The sequence below is a fragment of the Hippocampus zosterae genome, chromosome 8, assembly GCF_025434085.1.
Source record: "Hippocampus zosterae strain Florida chromosome 8, ASM2543408v3, whole genome shotgun sequence".
Taxonomy (NCBI): domain Eukaryota; kingdom Metazoa; phylum Chordata; class Actinopteri; order Syngnathiformes; family Syngnathidae; genus Hippocampus; species Hippocampus zosterae.
The window spans coordinates 22,633,412-22,655,381 of record NC_067458.1 but is presented as its reverse complement, the minus strand read 5'-3'; the positions used below and the strand labels follow the sequence as shown (position 1 = coordinate 22,655,381).

At 44.7% G+C, this 21,970-nt stretch overlaps 1 protein-coding gene across 1 annotated transcript; it reads left to right on the top strand.

The window, feature by feature from the left end:
• Positions 1-778: 778 nt before the first annotated feature.
• On the top strand, positions 779-2,161 carry LOC127605893 (zinc finger protein 79-like). Its single transcript, XM_052073754.1, has 2 exons — positions 779-1,246; positions 1,331-2,161. The coding sequence occupies exons 1-2, from the start codon at positions 1,054-1,056 to the stop codon at positions 2,143-2,145; spliced, it is 1,008 nt and encodes a 335-aa protein (XP_051929714.1). The 5' UTR covers positions 779-1,053; the 3' UTR covers positions 2,146-2,161.
• Positions 2,162-21,970: the final 19,809 nt, after the last annotated feature.

The following is a 21,970-nucleotide window of genomic DNA, read 5'->3' as shown; positions in this document are numbered from 1 at the left end:
GACTGATTTAAAAAATATTTTTAGATTTCTATTTTCATTTATTGAGATGCTCACAAATTATTATAATAATAATCAATTCACCTGTCAATTATTTTTAAACTAATTGATGAAAAAACGTGGTCTTTTAGCACAGAATGAACAGGAAATAGGTTTCTCCTCTGTTGTTTCTTTTTACGTGTCGACTCTCACACACTCCTTGACGAAGACTCTTTTGGCACAATGTGAGCAAGCAAAAGGTTTCTCTCCGCTGCCGCAATGACAATGTGCCTTCGCCAAAGACGTGGTGGCGTGGTGATTGATCAGTGTCAAAAGAGTGACACATCACATCGTGCATACTTTTTGGCTCAATGAAACATTCATACTCTTATTTTGCAAATAAAGTGGCACCTTGAATTACATCATGAAAGCCTCAAAAATTTTGAACCGTCGTTTTGGCTTGTGTTGGTTATGAGTGAGCTTTGGCTCCAAGTGTCACGAACTAGACCACAGATACCATACACACACACACACTCACACACTCACACACAGACACAAACACACGAATACTACAACACGTACAGCCATTACACTTATAAACCAGTTTATCTAATTTCTTATATTGTGTTTTATCATACGTTATACGACGCCAATATGATTTTTAATGAATAACACATAACCAAATATGATGATACAAACGATTTTTTTTCTTTGCTTGTGGCAGTTTCTGGACTTGTTCTTAAGCTTTCTCTCTGTGTCGCTAGATGGCGGCAATTCGCAAAAACGTCATTAGACAAACAAACACCAGCAGAAGAAGAAACGTGCGGAAGTAACTCGCTGGTCACTAAGCGATCAAGCGCGCCGGAGTTGAATCTGATCGATCGTTTCACCCTCGCCCCCTTTTTGCTTTTTCTGTTCCTGCACCACTGACACGAGACAAAACTATCGCGCCGTTGATCATAAACGCGTCTACGCGAACAACTAAACAGGCGTTAGCTTAGCTTGCTAGCGGCCAACGACGTAAAAAAAGGACGTTCAAATTGCCACCGAGCAGGGAGCCAACTCGATCGCCGCAATATGTGTAAAGTCAACATATTGAGGGAATTAATGAAGCAGCGACTCAACCTCGCCGTGGAGGAAATCTATCAACTTTTTGAAAGAACCATAATGGAGTACGAGGAGGAACTTAGTCGAACAAAAGAGGAGAAAGAGCGACAAGGCCAACTGCTGGGCGCCGTTTTAAAGTCTCATGGCGGAATACCGCAGGCTGGTTGGTGGTTATACGCTTTATACACACACGTACACACACACGTGCCGTTGGTTGACGATGTTCTGCTGCGCTTGTGTGGTGCAGACATACAGGAGGTGTTGTTGAAGAGCCCCGGAGAGGAGCCAGTCGCGGCGCACCCCCTCATTAAAAAGGAAGAGGAGGATGTGTGGAACTGTCTGGATGGGGAGCAGCCTCGGTTGCCAGAAGAGGAGGATGCTGACGTCACATTCACGCTCCCCGACGAAGCTCACCGACATTCGGACCCAGAGAGCACTTTCGCTCCGCTCTCAGATATAGACGACGACTGCGATTACGGAAGAGAGGAATCCTTTCGTTGCTCGTTTTGTCACAAAATATTCTCGTCCAAAGGAAATATGAAGCGACACATGAAATCGCACCAACAAACACAGAAAGCGTTCGCCTGCTCCGTTTGTACGGAAAGTTTCCCAACTCGAGGGCTGCTTCTTTCGCACAGGAGACGACACGGCGCCAACAGCTCCGACAACCAGAAGTTTGACTGCTCCGAATGCGGGAAAACATTCGCCAAGCTCGCCCGTTTAAACAGACACATGGCAAAACACACCGGAGAGAAACCGTTCGCGTGCTCGTTTTGCGGTAAGAAATTCACTTGGCATTATGCTCTAAAAAGACACATGAGGTCACACTCGAGCAGGGAGCATTTCTCGTGTCCGGTATGCGCGAAAGGGTTCACGACCAAATGGTACATCGCAGTACACATGAGAACGCACACCGGCGAGAAACCCTTCCAATGCGACGTGTGTCAGAAGCAATTTCATTTTAAGAATGGGTTCAAGAAACACACTTGCGTCGGGGACAACCAGAACGCAGTCAATGACGACGAAGGACAGCTGGTAAGCTCACGTGGTTTGTCTAATTGAAGTTAAAAAACAAAAACGGAAGTGCTTCTCGTGTTTTCATATTGAAATTCCTCACTCTAATTGTAATTTTTTGCTTCTGAGCTGTTTCAATAGAAATGTCCTATAATGGTGGCCATATTGAGTTCAAATAAAAAGTTTCAAAAAATGTTTTTTTTGGTATAAAATTTAAACTACTGTACATGCTACATACACAGTGGTCGACTGATTAGCACGTCCGCCTCACAGTGCAGCGTTTGATTCCGACTTCGGCCTTTCTGTGTGGAGTTCGCATGTTCTCCCGGTGCCTGTGTGGGTTTTCTACGGGTACTCTGGTTTCCTGCCACATTCCAAAAACCCTGCACCTCTGCACCGTGAGGCCGACGCGCGAATCAGTCGACTACCGGGCAGCCCTGGATGGATGCAGCCTATTAAAAAATTAATGCAAAGGGAGAACCACGTTAACAATGCAATGGCGATAGACAGCCACAGGAGGGCAGTGTTTACGCACTAAAGAAACTCGGACCTGCCTCACGTGACCTGAAGCAGATCCGACATTAATACAGAACACTGCCGTGTACTTTAAAGCAAACATTACGAAAGGGGAAATAAATGGGATGTCAAAGTACATTCGATGTAAAAAAAATGCTTTCATTTGATGTACTGAATCCCCCACCCCCCAAAAAATTGTTTCCATCGGATATATAATGTAAAGTGAATGCATTTCAACCCATCGCCATTAAATCTCTTCATTAACTTCACAAGCAAGGTGTTGAGAAACCATTTTGGCATCACTAACGATCAATGATCTAAACTACAGTCGATTTTCCATTTTCTTAAAATTCAATGTAAAGTCAGCACAAATAGATGGTGCGTTTCTCCCCGCCCCTCCTTTCAAACTGTATCAGCAGTGTTTTCATGAGTTAGCAGTCTAAGCATCTTTTGACTTGACACAATAGTGTGTGTGTGCGCGCGTGTGTGTGTATATGTGTGAGACTTTCACCCCAAAACAGGAAGTGTCAACATATATTCCCTGAAAGCTCTCATCTGTCCTCACTTAACTCGGCTTGACTGGATCCTGTTGATTGAGGCCCAAATTGTTGTGGCGAAAAACGGACTAATTGCCCATTCGGAGATAACAGGAAACTCACTCCAACCCCGGGGTAAAAACCGCTCTGCATCCACTGCCCACGCTCTCGTTTTTCCTTCTTTCTCCGCCCGGGGACACCTTGCGAGACAAACTAGCGATTGCGCGGCATTTAGCGAAACTCAATTAAGCGGATGTAATTTTAGAAATGAGAAATAAACACAGTTGATTGAGACTGGATAAGGCCTGAGCACGGACAAATTAAACACGAGGCAACCCACCACTAATGGTAAATAAAATGTAAGATCCATGGCTTCAATTTAAAGCGGACATTTTATGGAAAATGTACTTATTTAATTGCTTGTAAACCTGGCAGTGCCTGCACGCTGAAATGATTACGTGAATAATTTGGATAGGCTAATTAGCCAACCACTAACCTGAGCTGATCATAGCCGACTCCCATTCGCTGACATCCACGTAACTCACCAGGCTTGGCCCTGCTTTTTAAAGCCACACATTCATTATCACAAACACGACATGTCTAGAGCAAAGGTGTCAAACTCAAGGCCCCGGGGCCAAATCTGGCCCACCAGGTCATTTTATATGGCCTGCGAAAGCAAATCATGCGTGTCAACTTGCTAAAATCTGTACCGAAATGTCAAATTGTCATGTGTAATAAATCGCATTGAGATGGTTGCAATAATTTTATTCTCCTGTTTACACTCACTTGAACAATAATTGAACAAACTATTAGAATTGACTTGACTGCTTTCAAAACTAGTAATCTATAAATTTTTTGAGCGATTTTTGTTTTAATGAGTCGAAATCCATTGGTTTCAGCGAGTATACTAGTCGGACTAGGTTATTTTGATTTGTATTTATTTTAATTTGATTGATTTGGAGAGTTGTAATGCAAAACCAGACATCTCAATTTTTTTGTGAAGTGAGTAAAAAGCGTTTTCTTACATTTTTGGTTATGGGTTTAAATTGAGCAAATAAGATAATAATTTGAGGGGGAAAAATATCTTAATTTTTACAGAATTTTCACAAAACCCAACAACTCCAAGACAATTTTCTTTAAAAAAAGTCCAGTGTTTTTCACACAGCTACGATATTACGGCTTGTGATAGCTTAAGTAGCTAAAATGCATGTGGCACATGCATTTTGTGACAGACAAAGCAAAACTCGAATTCCACTGTATTTTTCCATCTGAGTTGTTTTGCTTTGCAGAGTCGGTAAAATGAACGATGATGAGAAAAATCAATTATAAACAGCCTCAAAGAAATCCATCATAAGCAATTAATTCAATTTGTCGTTCGCGTTTGTCATCCCGTCTTGGGTATCAGGTGCACTGTCTCCAGATGACATTACAAACATTTATTAATTTGCCAGTTTCGCTTCACTTTCAGCACAAAGCGTTCATCGAACGGCCATCAGCCTCGAAATTTGAGGAATTAATAGCCGAGCTTTGTTACATCTGCGCCACATGGATGGGAATCGTATTTCCAACATCCTGCGACAGATTTCCCGAGGTATCGGTAACATATGACATGGCTACAAATCATCTGTAGCTTTGAAACCTGATAGCAACTGTCGCCCTGCTCCTTTTTAAGTTTTTGACGACCTCTGTATTGCATTTTGCGGTTCGTTGTACTCCGTGACGTTTTGATTTTCGTAAGACTCCTGCGTTCTGAATTGGGAAAATTACAGAGAGCTCAATAGTTCTTTTTCATTCCTTTGAATTGTGTCACAATCGTATGTTTTTTTTTTTTTAATATGGAGTGCTCTTTTTCATTCTACAACACACGACAATATATCTTTTCATTTTTTTCTTCTTCTTTTTTTTTCTTGGTGAAGGCGAGAACACTTGAATGGCATTTCTATTCATTTCAAGTGGCAAACTGGGTTTTGCAATTTGAAACTGAATGCAGTTGCCCACTCCGGTGGGTTTTTGAATGCATCATTGACACTGGTCCTGTGGCAAAGTATTGACAACCTCGACGACATTCCATTTGGGTTTAGTTGAGCTCTCTTCATCCGGGACACAAACTTGGAAGGCTTCGAGTGAAAGCTCATAAAAGTAATGAAAGTCATTACCTTTCAGATTAAACTTCCTGCCAGTGCGGATCTTTAATCTCGGAGTAAAACTGCCCTGTGAGGAAAATGTAACTGGCTATAGACGTTTTATGAGTGCTGAGCCTTTCTGGCTTAAAGGTTATTGCTAAAGTGATTTGTGGGGGGGGGGGGGGGGGTTGGTTGGACCCCCCCTATGTAAGACTTTAAAAACAGACCATCTTTCAAAGGTGTAGTCAAAGTTTATGGAGAAAAAAAATGCAAGGTCGTCGCAGCATTAAAAATGATGGGGGGGGGGGGGGAAGACAAACACGTTGTTTTAATATCTTTGCGTCACATTTCTTTTTCTCTCAAAAGCATCTACTGACATGCTGTCACGGGGAGCTTATTTCACCCCAACGAAGGGGGTCAGATGCCACCGTTGCAGTGGGGGGGGGGGGGGATTCGAGCTGACTGGCCCTGAAATATTTATGCTTTTCTTGCTGTGTGATTGTATGATTTTTGACAGCTCGTTCCCGCGATCCCCCAGCCCCTCCCACTGCCGCACATCAAAACTCATAGACCCATGGGTGGGTTGCTTTTTTTTTCACATTTGCACCTTTTGAAGTGGAGTAAACCAGAAACAACAGTGGTTATGTTCGATTTAAAAAAATAAAATAAAAACGTCCAGTCAGATTTCAGCTTCCGTTTGTTGCCATGTCAATCTAATCTGCCTTTGGAATCACTCAAGTGATGGCCAATATAACAGAAAGTACACCAGCAATGGGACTGTTTCGGAACAGCAGCTAGCTAGTGTTTAAACACTGGCGGCTAATGTTAGAAACGGGTGACACATCCTGTACTCTGATAACAAGTTAAGACTGATACGGTGACGGGCGAGTTATCGTGCGGCTAGCGATTGACGACACTACGTGTACTTTTGATAAGAAATGATGACGTTGGCAGATGGTACAAGCTAGCTAGTGTGCAGCTAATGTTAACAACTGACTTCACCGTACATTGATCAAACGTGACGGCTAACGAAATAAACTCATGAATCAAGCTAGCACAGTTCTTCAATTTGATCACAAGTGAGGACTGGTATAACCCGTGTGTCGGTTAGCTCGGAGCACTTGGCGCTAGCAGATAGTTAGCAATGGAATACAGTGCCTTGACTTTGATGACATGGGACGACGATGGCAGCTCGCCAGTCGGCGGCTGGCTCTCGAGCCAGCTTTTGGCAGCAGCTAACATTGGACTGCCGACCGATGATTATGTGCCAAAGTTGTACTTGATCTCCTTCCCTCTACCTGCTCAGCTCGGCAGCGCATCCAAAATAATCACAGAGTGACTGAGGTGGCTGCAGGAGCTCACGGTTGGACCAGATTGGGCCTGCCGCTAACTGAACACATCGATGAGCATCGAGGTGGAAGATGCCTCTTGGACGCCTTCTAGTGATGAATACCAGGCTCGTCCCTTGGGGCCAAAGACATTTTCGAAAAGACTATTGTATGCTTGGGCGGCCCGGTAGTCCAGTGGTTAGCACATGGGCTTCACAGTGCAGAGGTACGGGGTTCGATTCCAGCGCCGGCCTCCCTGTGTGGAGTTTGCATGTTCTCCCCGGGCCTGCGTGGGTTTTCTCCGGGTGCTCCGGTTTCCTCCCACATTCCAAAAACATGCATGGCAGGCCGATTGGACGCTCTAAATTGTCCCTAGGTGTGAGTGTGAGCGTGGATGGTTGTTCGTTTATGTGTTCCCTGCGATTGGCTGGCAACCGATTCAGGGTGTCCCCCGCCTACTGCCCGAAGACAGCTGGGATAGGCTCCAGCACCCCCCGCGACCCTAGTGAGGATCAAGCGGTACGGAAGATAAATGAATGAATGAATATTGTATGCTTCCCAACTGGCCGGCAGGCAGCATCTCTGGATCTTTCCGGAAGAGTTGGAGGAAGTGGCTTGGGGCGAAGAGGAAGTCTGGGCTTCCTTGCTGAGGCGACTGCCTCTACGATCTGACACCAGATAAGTGAAAGAAAATAGATGGATGGCCAGAAGGCCAAACTGGTGTTTGGGAGCTACTTGGGCACCATGTTGGTGACCCCCTGGTCAAATCAGTCATTAGTTATTCATTCATTCATCTTCCGAGCCGCTTGATCCTCATTAGGGTCGCGGGGGGTGCTGGAGCCAATCCCAGCTGTCTTCGGGCAGTAGGCGGGGGACACCCTCAATCGGTTGCCAGCCAATCGCAGGGCACACAGAAACGAACAACCATTCGCACTCACACCTAGGGACAATTTAGAGTGTTCAATCAGCCTGGCACGCATGTTTTTGGAATGTGGGAGGAAACCGGAGCACCCGGAGAAAACCCACGCAGGCCCGGGGAGAACATGCAAACTCCACACAGGGAGGCCGGAGCTGGAATCGAACCCGGTACCTCTGCACTGTGAAGCCGACGTGCTAACCACTGGGCTACCGGGCCGCCCAAACCGGAGCACCCGGGGAAAACCCACGCAGGCCCGGGGAGAACATCCAAACTCCACACAGGGAGGTCGGAGCTGGAATCGAACCCGGTACCTCTGCACTGTGAAGCCGACGTGCTAACCACTGGACTACCGGGCCGCCCAGTCATTAGTTAGTCTAGAGTAAATCACATTGGTGAGACACTTAAGTAAGAAGGTACCGAAATGAATCAACATGACCTATATAGGGTCGAAGACTTTCAAGTCTGGGTACCCTCCCGGCATGTTATTGTCACATTAAAAAGTGCATTCCCCATCGGGTTATTTCACTCCTTCTGACTTTCTTTCACTTTTATGCTACTCGGGCCTTAATGCCTGCCTGCTCCGACATTGCGAGCGGGATGAAAGTAAAAGGATGAGATACTTATTTATTTATCGGCATCACACAAACTTTGACAGAAGATAAAACAAGCCCGAGTTCCTTTTGTTGAATCGTGGATTAAAGTTTCGTTCCGCGCAAGGGGGCGGCAAAGAGAATAATAAAAGGCTCATGGTGGAATTGAGGAAAGCCTTTAGGGGAAGCTAAATATTAGAGCGGTGTCAGCTACGGATGGTAGCGTGTATGCGCACTCTGTGGCGTTCGTAAGACGGGGACGATTACGAGTCGATCGGGACGTGCGGAAGAGACGGAACGACAAAGCACGCGATGACAGTGCGATATTGTTACCTGGAATGAAAGCGGCTTTATGGGGATTTATATGGCCGGTTTCAGTCTGTTGTTGTTTTGCATCACCCTCAACAGCCTCATAGTGTCGCTTCTCGGCTGCAGTAAACATGATGAAACATATGGCGGGGGAAGAAAGATGGCTCTTTCTCACAGGAGTTTACTAAAGTTCAGCCACTAGAATATTGATGTGGCATTTTCCAGAGCAGGGCTTCTGAAACTTTTTTTGGGGGGGGTCCATGGGGTGTTGAAAATACTCAATTTTATTCGGTCAAGTCATTGCACGCAATAAAATCATCTGGAGAAAATTGAGTCAATTCAACATCCCGTTTTTTTGTATCAATGCCCGCAGACGAACAGGCCAACAGGACTCTGGTTCGCCCCCTGGCCTATATGATGACAAGCAGTATTTAAAAAAATGGATGTCTGAAAGTGTCAAACATTACATTTAAGGAGATTGCGAAAGGACAAGACAAGACAAGACAGTCGGCAGACCATCCCTCAAATCTAGCGGTCAAAACGATCATCAGTTTGGCTCATCATAATTTGCATCCATTCTTTTTTATTGCTCGTCCTATAAATGGCAGTGACTTTAATTCATTTTTTTGGGGAAAGGATTAAATTGCTAGATGGAAGATGCGGTCATTGATATTGAAGATTTTCATTCATTCATTCATCTTCCGAGCCACTTGATCCTCACTAGGGTCGTGGGGGTGCTGGAGCCCATCTCAGCCGTCTTCGGGCAGTAGGCGGGGGACACCCTGAATCGGTTGCCAGCCAATCGCAGGGCACACAGAGACGAACAACCATTCGCACTCACACTCACACCTAGGGACAATTTAGAGTGTTCAATCAGCCTGCCACGCATGTTTTTGGAATGTGGGAGGAAACCGGAGCACCCGGAGAAAACCCACGCAGGCCCGGGGAGAACATGCAAACTCCACACAGGGAGGCCGGAGCTGGAATCGAACCCGGTACCTCTGCACTGTGAAGCTGACGTGCTAACCACTGGACTACCGGGCCTCCCATTGAAGATTTTTACATTTCTAAAATGATACGAACGTTTTCTCAGCGCTTTATACTTAAATGAAATCGAATCACGTGTGAAAATGGAGATGTCAGTATGAAGGAATGATTTTGGTCTTTTTGCCAAAATGTTGCACACAAATTATTTTGGGCTTCGCGGAACAGGTTGTCGTTATTTTATTTTATTTTATTTTATTTTATTTTATTTTAATTTAATTTAATTTAATTTAATTTAATTTAATTTAATTTAATTTAATTTAATTTAATTTAATTTTCGGGGTTTCGACCTCAGCTGGTAGAAGTAGTTACTGACTCGGGATAACTGAAATAATATAATTCTCTCGATAATTCTCTTGGTCTGCAGTGAGGTCGTGTTATTCCACATTAAAACGGACAACTACTAGACTTTCTGATATTTTTTTTTAACTTTTACAACTTTCTTCCCATGTAAGCATAACTCTTGTCGATCCAGAAATTCCCCCAAAATCTGCTTGAATTTGATCAACTTAGAAACCACTCAGTATTACAAGACTATTCAATCGACCGTCTCTTCATTGGCAATCTTAAAGTGCGTTTCAGGAGCCTGAAATGGGTTGTTGAGAATCGTCCAACAGAGCTTAGCCGCGGCCCGGACAAAGCCATAAAGTTTTCACTCTGGACATAAACACTCCCTGGACGCAGACAAATGGAAAACTCCTCATGCACTCAATCTCTCGCCGACCCAGGTGTAGCTTCTCATGCAAGACGCGCACAAGCATCTGCGTTGTGCCGAAGAGCAATACTAAAAGTTTTTAACGTCCTTGTTGACATGGTGTCCTCTCTTGACATTGTTTGAAGAAGCAAGAAGAATCTCACATGGCCAGGTGCTGGAAATAAGATGGGTCGATATCCATTAAACCTCCTTTTATGTTTGTTACTGAGAAAGTGTAATCATGTTCCTGGGTCAGTTTGACCCGGGGAGTATGTTGGGGTTGGCTGCAAGTAAGTTCACTCATCGTATTTTTAAGTTTTATACCCAAAGCGTAGTACTTTTGAACTTGTTTGTTTTTGAGTAAAATGTATTTCTTGGAGTTGTCCAGCTTTGTGAAATTATTTTTGAAATTTCTTACTCAGTAAAAGTGACATTCCCCCCCCCCCAAAAAAAATTGCCTCTTAAATAAAGATGTGTCCAAATGTTTGTATAAATTGCTCAATAAATGCATATTGTTTATTGACTGTTTTATGGTGAAACATCTTGTAACTCTATGAGAAATTGATCATCAAATAAATCTTTTTTGGTTTTCTTTTCCGACCGATGAGTCTGCAAAAATATTGCGAAAAATATGTAATAGCAGCCAAAATCCCTTTGCCGATTTTATTCACAGACGCCTTGCTGCTTTTCTTGCATGCATGATGTAATTGTGCAGCAGTTGATGGGGGAAAAGTAGGACGTTGTGTTCCCGTGGTGTTAATCATAAATTCAGAGACTACATTATGAATCATTAGGACAGCCTGTTTGTTTTTTTTGTGTTTGACTAAATATTTACTTTTTTTATTCCTGAAATATTAATTGCAGATCATTGGTATTGCTACTATGAAACTGTTGAGTCAAATTTTTGTTTTGATTTCATTTACATGTCATTAAGACCTTGGGGAGCAAAGGGAGGGGACCACTGCCAAGGCTGACCAATTCTGACTCAGGGTTTGATTGACGTGCTGGAATGGCTTTGAAATTGTTTTTATTAGTACAATATTATAAAGTACTATTTTCCTTATTAAAAAACACACTACAAAAAACAACTATGGTTTTTAGGGAAGCTGAACCGAATTAACGACATTTCCATGCATATCAATAGTGAAAAATGTTTTAAGAAGGCATCACTGTTAACTGACAGCAAACTAAACAACATTGACAACAAAAATGTAATCTATCTTCGCCACTGTTTAAGTACGTTGTACTTTTAAAAGTTTACCTAAAGTGGAAGTCAACTTAAAATAACATATATTTTTTGAATATTTTCTGTGGCCCCACTTGCCTAAACACGGTGTTCTCATTAATACAGTATATGTATATAGTATATGAGTGAGGCAGCAAACTTTTTATTCATCTCCGGGAGCGGCCATTTTGCCAATTTCTGTCGACTGAAAATGACATCATCACATTTGCTCCGCACTCTGGTTCCAAGCAATCACAGTTCAGCTTCTGAATGTCACATGACCAAACCCAGAAAACAGCTGTGATTGGTCATTGGTCACCTGCGCAATCGTGATGTCATTTTCCACCTGAAATGGCTAAAAACGGATGTATTTTTCTGCAAACAGCTGCAGCTGTTGTGAAAGTACCAAATATTGTATTGTGATGTATTGTATAATTCACATTCCATTCTGACAATGGAAATAACATGAACGTATTATTTTATTTAAGTAAAACACTTGAATCAGTGCTTCTACCTTAAGCAGTCTTTATTTTCCCAAAGTATCGGTATTTCTACTTGAGTACAGAAAATCAGTACTTTTACCACTTGTGCTTAATTAGTAATTAATTTATTCCATTCCAGTGCGTGGGTAATTCTACTTCATGTTTTGGCACCACCGGTTCTCCTCCGCTGGTCTCCAGCGGTTCCGGGGAGAGAGAGACTCCACACGCCGCCAGGCTCAAGACTCTCGCCGAAGTCCTCCCACCTCCTTCGAACAAGCCCAGCTGGCCCGGCCCGTCTCGGGGAGGGAGGGAAGACTGGAGCTCATTTGAATGAGCCGACGAGGGGCGGCCGTGCTCACTCTGCCCAGAGGAGAGTGTAACTGAACTGTAAACGAGCTACGGCGAGCATCGATAGCCGGACCGGAGAACCGAACGAGCGGATACAAATTTCAACCTCAGCGCGGCCGGTCCGTTGCCGGCGGCGCCCACCTCAGGACACTTTGAGTCGGGGTGACCCCCTCCGCGCACCACCGCGTGTGTGGCCATGTGTCGCCGCGTTACATAGACTCTTTTGTGGCTTGTGTTTTGGACCCGGGGACAGGTGGTGGAGGAGTCTGGGACATAAACACCCGCAGTCCCTCCACCCCTCATCCTTCCCCGGTGGATGTCAGGCCGGCGTAACGGACTCCGGACTCGACATAGACAGGTGCGACGGGGAGGAGTAGTTTGCACCGAACTCCCTTTGCGATCACGCGGATTTTTTTTTTGGTCCAAAAAAGCGGAACACATTCACAACTCCGAAGATTTCCCTCCACTGCAGACTAATCAAGGTAAGTGAGACCAACTGTTCGGTGTGCTGCGCTCCACATTCGCTTGTTTATTTATGTTGTTTTAACCCACCAAATGCGCAAGACCATTACTGTCTTGCATCCTTCTGCTTATTTTTCCTTCAATTTCCTACTGCGTAGCTCGCAGCCACGCGCTAAACGAGTCCAGATTCTCTCGCCGGACTCTTACAGTACCATTGGAAAACGCATAAAGGGAAGTGATTTATTCATGTAATTGTCACAGTAGCCCCAAATTAACATTAAAACAGCCTCAGTCAGCTAGCCTTTTTAATTGAGACACTTGGGATTTAACCTGCAGTGCTTGCCCTTTCCCCCCCATGTATTATGCAATATGCTCATTATAAACTGTTTAAATGGATGCTGGCCAAACTTTCAAAACATCGTGGTCGAGTTGGACTTGAGAAAATGTGTCAAGTGCGTTGTTGTGTCTGCTGGTTGTCAATGTCCACTGGCCTCCCGGGTGCTTTGTTCCCCCTCTTTCCCCCCTACACTGTTCCACACTCACCGGACACAACATTAGGCACACCTGCACTGCCCACTTGCATCCCATCCAAAAGCCAAAGCACCAAAATTTGTCTCTGCCACGATGCTCAGTGTCGCCATATTAGATCCGCAATGGGAACCCTCCAGTATTTAACGCAAATAAAGAACAAATAAAACCTGGGGGAGTGCTGTGCAATGCCCTGAAATGCTTATGAATATTATTATGATCATTTGTTGCATCAGACTTTTTTTTCATTTTAGTATGCCGCTTCAAGGAATTTATTAAAATGCAAGAATTGCCCCTGCAGGGGCCGGGATGCGTGCTTCTAAAGTTGGACAAAGGGTAATAATTTCTTAAAAGATTACCGTCAATTATTTAAGGGACTGTCCTCCCCCTCTCTAAGGCTTCTTTAAATGAGCAAAACATGGCAAAGCTATACACCCCAACCACACACACAAAACGGCAACCATAATTGTCCTGTTTAAAAAGTGCCATTTTTGATGCCACATTTATCTTAATATTCGAATGCAATCCTTTGTTTGTCCACCAGACGGTGCTATTTCGCACCCATTCAAAGCATGCAGCACCAATGAACTGTTTTTACTGTTTTTCTGCTAGGGTGCCTTGATACTCAAGGCAATATTGACGTTGGGAATGTGGTCTATGTATATAGAAAGTGTGTGTGTGGGTCTCTTTCGTGTCCACTTCGGGTCGCCATCCTCACATTGTGCACGATACAAGACGTGTGTCAGCAAGGTTACTATTCGTTGCTCACGTTAGCCGGTCGGCTCATTGAGTTTTTGGGCATCGCTTATGCTCGCAGCAGCGGTCGTAGATATAAATTAGCTAAGATTGACAGCTTATCGTGTGTTAGCGATGGTAAACGTGCTGTTATGGTACGCCAGTTGTACATCATTGCACTCCGTAATCTTCTTTTTTTTAAGTGTAAATTGATCCCTCACTCTGGACATTCTCTCATTCCGGATTTTGCCTGTAACTTTTTGAAATCATAAATTTTGCCGTAATTTTTACATTACGGTACTTTATCAGGGTTGGGGGAGTTCTATGAGAGCCACTGTAAACTAGCTCCTCTTCTCCCAATGTTTCCGCATTTCTGAGCTGCATGTTGCTTTCTTTTTATAGTGGATGCTCCGTTTCAAATTCAAATCGCTTTTCATCCATTGCCTTTTGTCCATCCCTGAAGTTTGTGGAGTGGAAAAGGGAGACAAGAGGAGTAAGTGGAGTTCCCAAAGGGGTTGGAGCCCGAGTGTGAGAGAGAGCGAAGAAGTGGACTCGGCCAAGGGAATGACACCACCTGAAAATGACCATTCTGTTGCACGGAATGCGTCAATCAGTCTTGCGCAGACAAGAGTCTTAAAGTCTCTTTTTTTTCCCTCTCCCTTGTTTTCTTTTCCTTCTTTCAGCTGTCACCCAATTAAATCGGACAGACAGACTCCCAGACTCCTACTAGAGAGCTAGCTAGCTAGATACGTAGACAGTTAGCTAGATAGCTAAGTAGACAGATGGCTAGTAAGTTAGCAAGGTAGCAAGACCGATTTTTTTTCTGCCCGATTAAGTCAAGTTAGATTTTCTTTTTTTGTTTTTTGTTTTATAGTGGCTGGAAATTACCGGTGTCGGAGTTCCACTGTAGAAATAAAAGAAATCGATGTTCCGATCCCATCTTGAATTAATTTACTGTACATGTGAAGTGCGTTCTGAACTTGGTCACGGAATAAATTAAACTTGTGAGTCAAGGTTAACGCCGTGCTGCCAAACAACCCGAAGAGCCTTTTTTCATTGTAGCGGGGCCCCGATTCCTCTGTGGGGCTTCTCGCGCCCTATCACCTAATTGCAAGAGACATGCTATCAGAGGGAATGAATGAATAGACAACAGAGGAAAATACCTGCCTGATCGGATCTCTGATCTCCTCACTGGTTCAGGGTTTTTAATTTGTGTAAAAGCAACATACGCAACAAAGCGCAATCTTGGATAGCTGCCGAGAGAAAATCCCACTGTGGTCTTTTAACCCTTTAAAAGCGTTTACTTGTGCTTGTTTCACACAAAGACATATTTTGAGAGACCAGCACAGAATCAGAGTATTAAATGTACAATTTAGCATTATGCTGAGCTTAGATGTAATTAATGAGAGCCTTGTATTTGTTTCACCTTCGGTGAGTTGGCGGATAAAATATTTTTACATGCGTTACCAAATGTCAAGTCCACAGCCTGGTGTTTGGGGACCGCTGCTTCACAGGGCAGGTTTTGAACCCTGACTCAGAGAAATCCATCAAAGCGAAAGCCTCTGTCAAGAGTTTAATTTCTGCTCACAGGCATGGACAGACGTGTTTATTTTTCACAGGAATTACATAAATAACGCCAAGCCCTGTAAGCATCTCTCCTACTGCCGTCAGAAATGATTCAGTGGTGCGCAAGACGTTATGAAGAACAATTTAAGGCCCAGTGTGCTCGATGAAAGAACGTAATGGTTGGGCCAAAAAATGCTTCATTCAAGACCATGTTTTCTTGAAATGAGATAACAAGGGGGACTGTGACCAGGTTGTCGTCTCAGGGCTTGACAAAGCGCTCAGCGGAGCTTGGCTAATCCGGGCCAAGCGGTGCCCAGTGCCTTTTTGTAAAGTTAGCTAATTTGAGGAGCTGTTCAACATGTCTCCTCGAATGCACTACTGTGACACGTCTCTGGCCCTTTTGGTCAATTGGAGCCGTGTGTGGACGGTAAACCCGAGATTTTTAAGCAATCATTTTTTTAATGGGTTTCAACCGTTGACGGGCGGCCCGGTAGTCCAGTGGTTAGCACGTCGGCTTCACAGTGCAGAGGTACCGGGTTCGATTCCAGCTCCGGCCTCCCTGTGTGGAGTTTGCATGTTCTGCCCGGGCCTGCGTGGGTTTTCTCCGGGTGCTCCGGTTTCCTCCCACATTCCAAAAACATGCATGGCAGGCTGATTGGACGCTCTAAATTGTCCCTAGGTGTGAATGTGAGCGTGGATGGTTGTTCGTCTCTGTGTGCCCTGCGATTGGCTGGCAACTGATCCAGGGTGTCCCCCGCCTACTGCCCGAAGACGGCCGGGATAGGCTCCAGCACCCCCCGCGACCCTAGTGAGGATTAAGCGGTTCAGAAAATGGATGGATGGATGGATGGATCAACCGTTGACAGCAAGTCCAAATTTAGTTTTATACAGCTTCGGTGTAGTACCATATTTTGCCACAACATGCCGGGCAGCACTGAGCTCTACTGGAAAAGATGCGGTGTAATTCAGAAGCAAGAAGATGGGGCAGAGAAGGTCCCATGTTAAATCTATTGTTTGAAACGGTAAAATAGTTTTGTCCGGAGAGCAAAAATTATTTATGTTTACTGTTTTATGTTTTATGTTTGCTGCTCTGAATGTGTTGAACTAGCAGTTGTTTGATGGCTACCGTAACATCTTTGCAAAATTGTATTAGCTTAGCGATTGCGTTCACATCAAGTTAGCATTAAGCTAGCTGCCTTTCAACAGATCCTGATGTCAGGTCACGCGCCTTAAATGTACATTACATACAGTAACTCGCCCACCAATTATTTGATCCATTTACATTCCCTTTTGTGTGCAATACGATAACATTTTTCTTTTTTTAAAAATGTGTAAGCCATCCCCCTCCCCGCGGTGCTCTATTTATTTATTTCGTTATCTATTTTGTAGAACACATAATTAAACCACTTTTACTTGTGTCCAGCTGTTGCAAATAGTTTGAGTATGTAAACATAAAAAACAATCGGCAAACATCGTCCACTTGGCTGATTATTTTCGTCGAAGTCTGACGGGCCTTAATCGTCCGATTTAATCGCCTGCTTGATTAATTAATCGCCCGGGCTCTTGTTTATAGCTTTATTTTGATGTTTGGATGTACTGGCTACACTAACTGGTTCCTATCACGTCATTCAAGGGCCTCACTCTCCTGGCATGACAAATCGATTCAAAGGTTGAGAAAGTGTATTTTAAGCGTAGTTTGACCGGGTAAGAGATAATCGAAATTAATTTCATGTAATTTTAAGGACAAATGGCGTATCAGGATATACATATCAGTCAACAAGCGGTTGCCTCTGTCTTTGTGATGGAGACGCATGTGTGCCTCACAAGTGGAACTGGGCATGAATGTTACAATGAGTGCTGTGTTTTGTTTTTTTTTCCCTTGATGTCAGCAGTCGCCTCGTACCCTTTGCCGTGGAGCAAATGTTCCAACGTACGTCTTTGCCATAAAAAACAGCTGTTTTGGCATAAGAACGGAGTCTTTATCTCTCATTTTTGGCACCTGTGGACTGCGGCGCAGTTCAACCGCCGTTGTATCCTAGACAAACACGCCGACGTACTTAACGCCGTGGATCCATGTTCTTGGAAACGTCGGCCGACTTAAACAACTTCCCTTGAGTGCCCTTTATTGATTGAATTCTCCTCGCCGCTACCTCATATTAGTCCACTTTGTCGCTTTACCTTCCCCAAACATATCAGCTTTTCGGCCCCTTCCAAAATACACATTTCTCTTAGCCGCAGTATATAAAGGGAGGGCCTTTTGGTTGTCTTGTAAAAGAAAAAAAAAAAAGACTTTGAGATTTCCAAAGCTGTCCATCCAGAACGAGTATCCACTTTTACTGTGGCTAATCCCCAGGCCCTTATGTCAGCATTTCTTGCTCGCGTTCACTTGAAGTGATTCAAATGAATGCAATAGAAAGCGGCCATAACACTCGAGGGAAGTCAAGAAAAGAGGCCTTATTTTTGCTCATTCTCGGGAAAACAAGCAATTGGGAGAAACATTCACCTTCCGACAAACAGTCACTTGATTGTTTTGTCAAAAGTACTGGGACACAAGTAGAGTAAAACCCCACACACCCCCAGCTAACGTTTTTGGTGCATGATGAGGGCGCCAAGGCTCTTTGTGTTAAGGAAGTGACGCATCTTGATTGAGTGACAAAATTCTTTGTGTGTTGGGGCGGAGCTAAATTTAGTACGGGTCGTTGGCAGAAGTTACAGAACGACTTCTTTGCATGTTTTTTAATTTTTTTTATTTTTTTGCTCTCCGACGTGGCACAAGTTCATCAACGACGGAGGTCTCATTACTGCTTGACAACTGCAATTGCGTTTTCATTATTTTAAAATCATTTTTGGCTTGTAAATTTGGCTCACAACAAAAATAAAATTAAAAAAAAAAATAAAAAACAACCCAGCGGCAGCTTGTTCCTTAGAAAAGCTCGCTAGGCCCTCGCCAGTCGTTAAGATGGAGAATTAAGATTCAAGGGGAGGAAGGGGTCACGCCCAACCCCTTTATTGATCAGATGGATTGATTTGAATGGATGAAGAGGTGTACCTAAGCGAGAGTGACAAAGCTCGCCAGTGAATATTGTAGAGCTGCACAGCGCTGCGTGCCTGTTTTAAACCTGCCAGCTCAGCTTCCTTCTTTCTTTCCCTTTCTTGTCGCTGACACCCCCCCCCGACACCCACACCCAACGTCTTTCCTTCCTTTCACACGTTCCGTCATTACAGCGCAGCAAGGTTACTTATGAAAGCACACTTTTTTAAAAAAAAGTATTCCTTCTCGCCCGTTCTTATCCAAAAATTGGAGACGATCGAATAACATCACTTTCAGGAAACGGGGGAAAAAAAATAAAATAAGACTCGCTCTCTCGTAGTTCTCCAAATAAGACCTTCAAAGTGTTTGCCACTTCAGCAATGTTGTTTGCTTCAACACCAAAAATGTGGAATTATACTCACAAGGGGTCATGGGGGTCGGGGGGGGGGGGGGTGCTGGAGCCTATCCCAGCCATCTTCGGGCAGTAGGCGGGGGACACCCTGAACCGGTTGCCAGCCAATCGCAGGGCACACACAGACAAACAACCAAACACGCTCACACTCACTCGCACTTGGGGACAATTTAGAGTGTTCAATCCGTGGCTCTGCCATGCATGTTTTTGGAATGTGGGAGGAAACCGCAATACCCGGAGAAAACCCACAACCTCTGCACTGGGCCGCCGTTAAGACAAAAAAAAATGCTAATTACGCTCGTAGACTTAAAAGCTAAGCGAACACAAGACGAATATGATCTCTCTGCTCTGTGGAGGCAGCAACTATTACTGAAGCTTCTAACGCAGTAAAAAAAAAAAATAGAAAGGAGAGCTTCAAAAACTGTGGAATTCTCTTTTCCACCTTTTGAGTCCTTCCCCTCTCTGTTCGCTGACCCCAGCACCCCCCCCCCCCCCCCCCCCCCCCCCCCGGGCCTTGATGTCAAGGCCTCTCAGGCAGTGTGGTCCCTGCCCACTGGGACTCTGAATGGGACAAATTGACTGTAACAATGTTCCCACTTAGCATGTGGCGCCGGGAGTGAGAGGAGGTGAAAAGGAAGGGACCCGATGATTGAGGGCTAGGCCAGCCGCAAAGGAGGAGGGGGGGGGGGGCGGCAGCTGGGGGTTGGGAGGTGGAATACCTTGCAAAGATAATAATCACATTTGATTGACACTGTCGTAGAGGTCTTCATGTAACGAGCTGTTTATTTTTGTGGTTGTTGAAGGACAGCTGGGTTTGATGTTTGGGTTTATAAAGGCCAAAATATTAGAAACGGCTTTCTAGCTATCTAGCTATCTAGCTATCTAGCTATCTAGCTATCTATCTAGCTATCTAGCTATCGATCTATCTACATATAGATAGATAGATTAAACCAAAACATTTCTACCTCCTCCCACTTCTCTTCACCATCTTGTGCCATCTTAAGAGCGTTACACTCAAAAGGAGCCTGAAGCCGATGCTAAACTAACCGCTTGCGAGAACTCGAGTCAGTAGCTGCTAATGTCACTCTCGGCCATGGCACTTATGCACGCACACTTTATAAAAGCACCCAATTTCTTGAGATTCTTTTTATTCTTATTTAAACAATAAAACACAATTTTCCTTGACTAAAATCACATAAAAGGGTCATTTTTGTGACCTGGTCACAGAATGAATAAACGTCAAGGTACCATTCTAGGGGAATTTGCATGATCAAGATAGAATTGCGGGCGGCCCGGTAGTCCAGTGGTTAGCACGTCGGCTTCACAGTGCAGAGGTACCGGGTTCGATTCCAGCTCCGGCCTCTCTGTGTGGAGTTTGCATGTTCTCCCGGGCCTGCGTGGGTTTTCTCCGGGTGCTCCGGTTTCCTCCCACATTCCAAAAACATGCGTGGCAGGCTGATTGAACACTCTAAAAGGTCCCTAGGTGTGAGTGTGAGTGCGAATGGTTGTTTGTTTCTGTGTGCTCTGCGATTGGCTGGCAACCGATTCAGGGTGTCCCCCGCCTACTGCCCGAAGACAGCTGGGATAGGCTCCAGCACCCCCCGCGACCCTAGTGAGGATCAAGCGGCTCGGAAGATGAATGAATGAATGAATGAAGATAGAATTGCGTCATCTTTTATTGGGCCTCATTAGATTGTGTCGGGGGGTACCTAATGTTTTGGCCTTTTCACTCTTGTGCTCTCCCACATGGTATTGTTTGTTGTAATTTACCCCGGCAATTCTGATGGGAGTTGCCATAGCAGCAGGATAAACACTTCTGTCTTGACCCTGCAAGGCCTTACACACACACACATACACACACACACCACCTCTCATTCTCGCGTCCCAGATGGGGCAATCAGTCAAGGATTTTTTTTTCTTTTATTGTGATCTACTCCAAGGTGTTGCCCAAATGATTAGAGGTCACCAAGACCCCCCCCCTGACCCCCTCCTGCTCAAATGGGGCCACCTCAACTGTTGCGTTGCGTTTGCTACTCCACAGGACCGACAGATGTTTTCCCACTCCGAAATTGTGGAAAAAAACCACGTCGTGTTGAACACCTCATTCGAAATGCGATTTGCTGAAGGCAAATTGGCAGGACTGCCGCAGTGAAACGGAGAGCGTGGAGTGGAAAGCAAGGTTGACACTCGGCCAGTGAAGGACTTGAACGTGTGCGTCCAAAGTTGGGCCCAGGGGCCGTTTTCTTGCCTGCCGCACATCCCAGGCTAGACGGAATTGAGGGTTGTGCACTTTTTGTGTGGTATGATGTTCCTCCTCATGCCGGGCAGATCCCAAACTAGCTTCCATGAATAGTTGTTCCCAAAATGTGAATAAACGCCCGGGAAAATATCGTTGTACGTTCTGACTAATTGCATGTCTTACTGCTCTGTATACAGTATGTTCAAGCCAACCGTTGTTTCTAATGACCGTCATTTTGATGCTAATTCCCGCCTTATGTTAGCATTAAGCTACTTGACTTTCATCTGACCAAATGATGTAGTCTGGTTGGACATTTTTGTGTTCTCTTTTATCTGTCAGTTTGACAGTCAACGCTTTTGACTACTTTTAAGACATTAAACTGCGTTTTGAACACATTTTACTGCTTGTGTATAAGAGAACGACGATACAAAAATCCGCCGCGATAAACGGGGCTTCCTCTTACATCCATAGGGGATTTGTCCTTGCGTGTCTGAGCGTGCGTATTTGGGGGGGGGGACTATTTTATCCCCCCAGGGGGCCTCGCTTTCACATTTGTGAAGCCCCTATGACAGCACAGCCTTGGCTTGTAAGCAGGAGACTAATGAGGGGCCATAGTCAGGAAGCGAGAGGCCTGTCCCCATACAGCGTTCTATAGAATTTCCAACTGTGGCATGACGCTGACACACAAAGCTAGTGACATGTTTCAGCCATGTTAAGTCCCGCGGAGCAGTTTCAGCTGTGCAAAATGAGAGCTTGAAATTTTGCATGTGCCAAATTACTACTGAA

What these genes read in the sequence shown, in the direction of transcription:
- LOC127605893 (XM_052073754.1), top strand. Translation starts at nt 1,054, where the DNA reads ATGTGTAAAGTCAACATATTGAGGGAATTAATGAAGCAGCGACTCAAC. An exon ending in TGGCGGAATACCGCAGGCTG is followed by an intron (nt 1,247 to 1,330) that starts GTTGGTGGTTAT and finishes TGTGTGGTGCAG; the next exon opens with ACATACAGGAGGTGTTGTTG.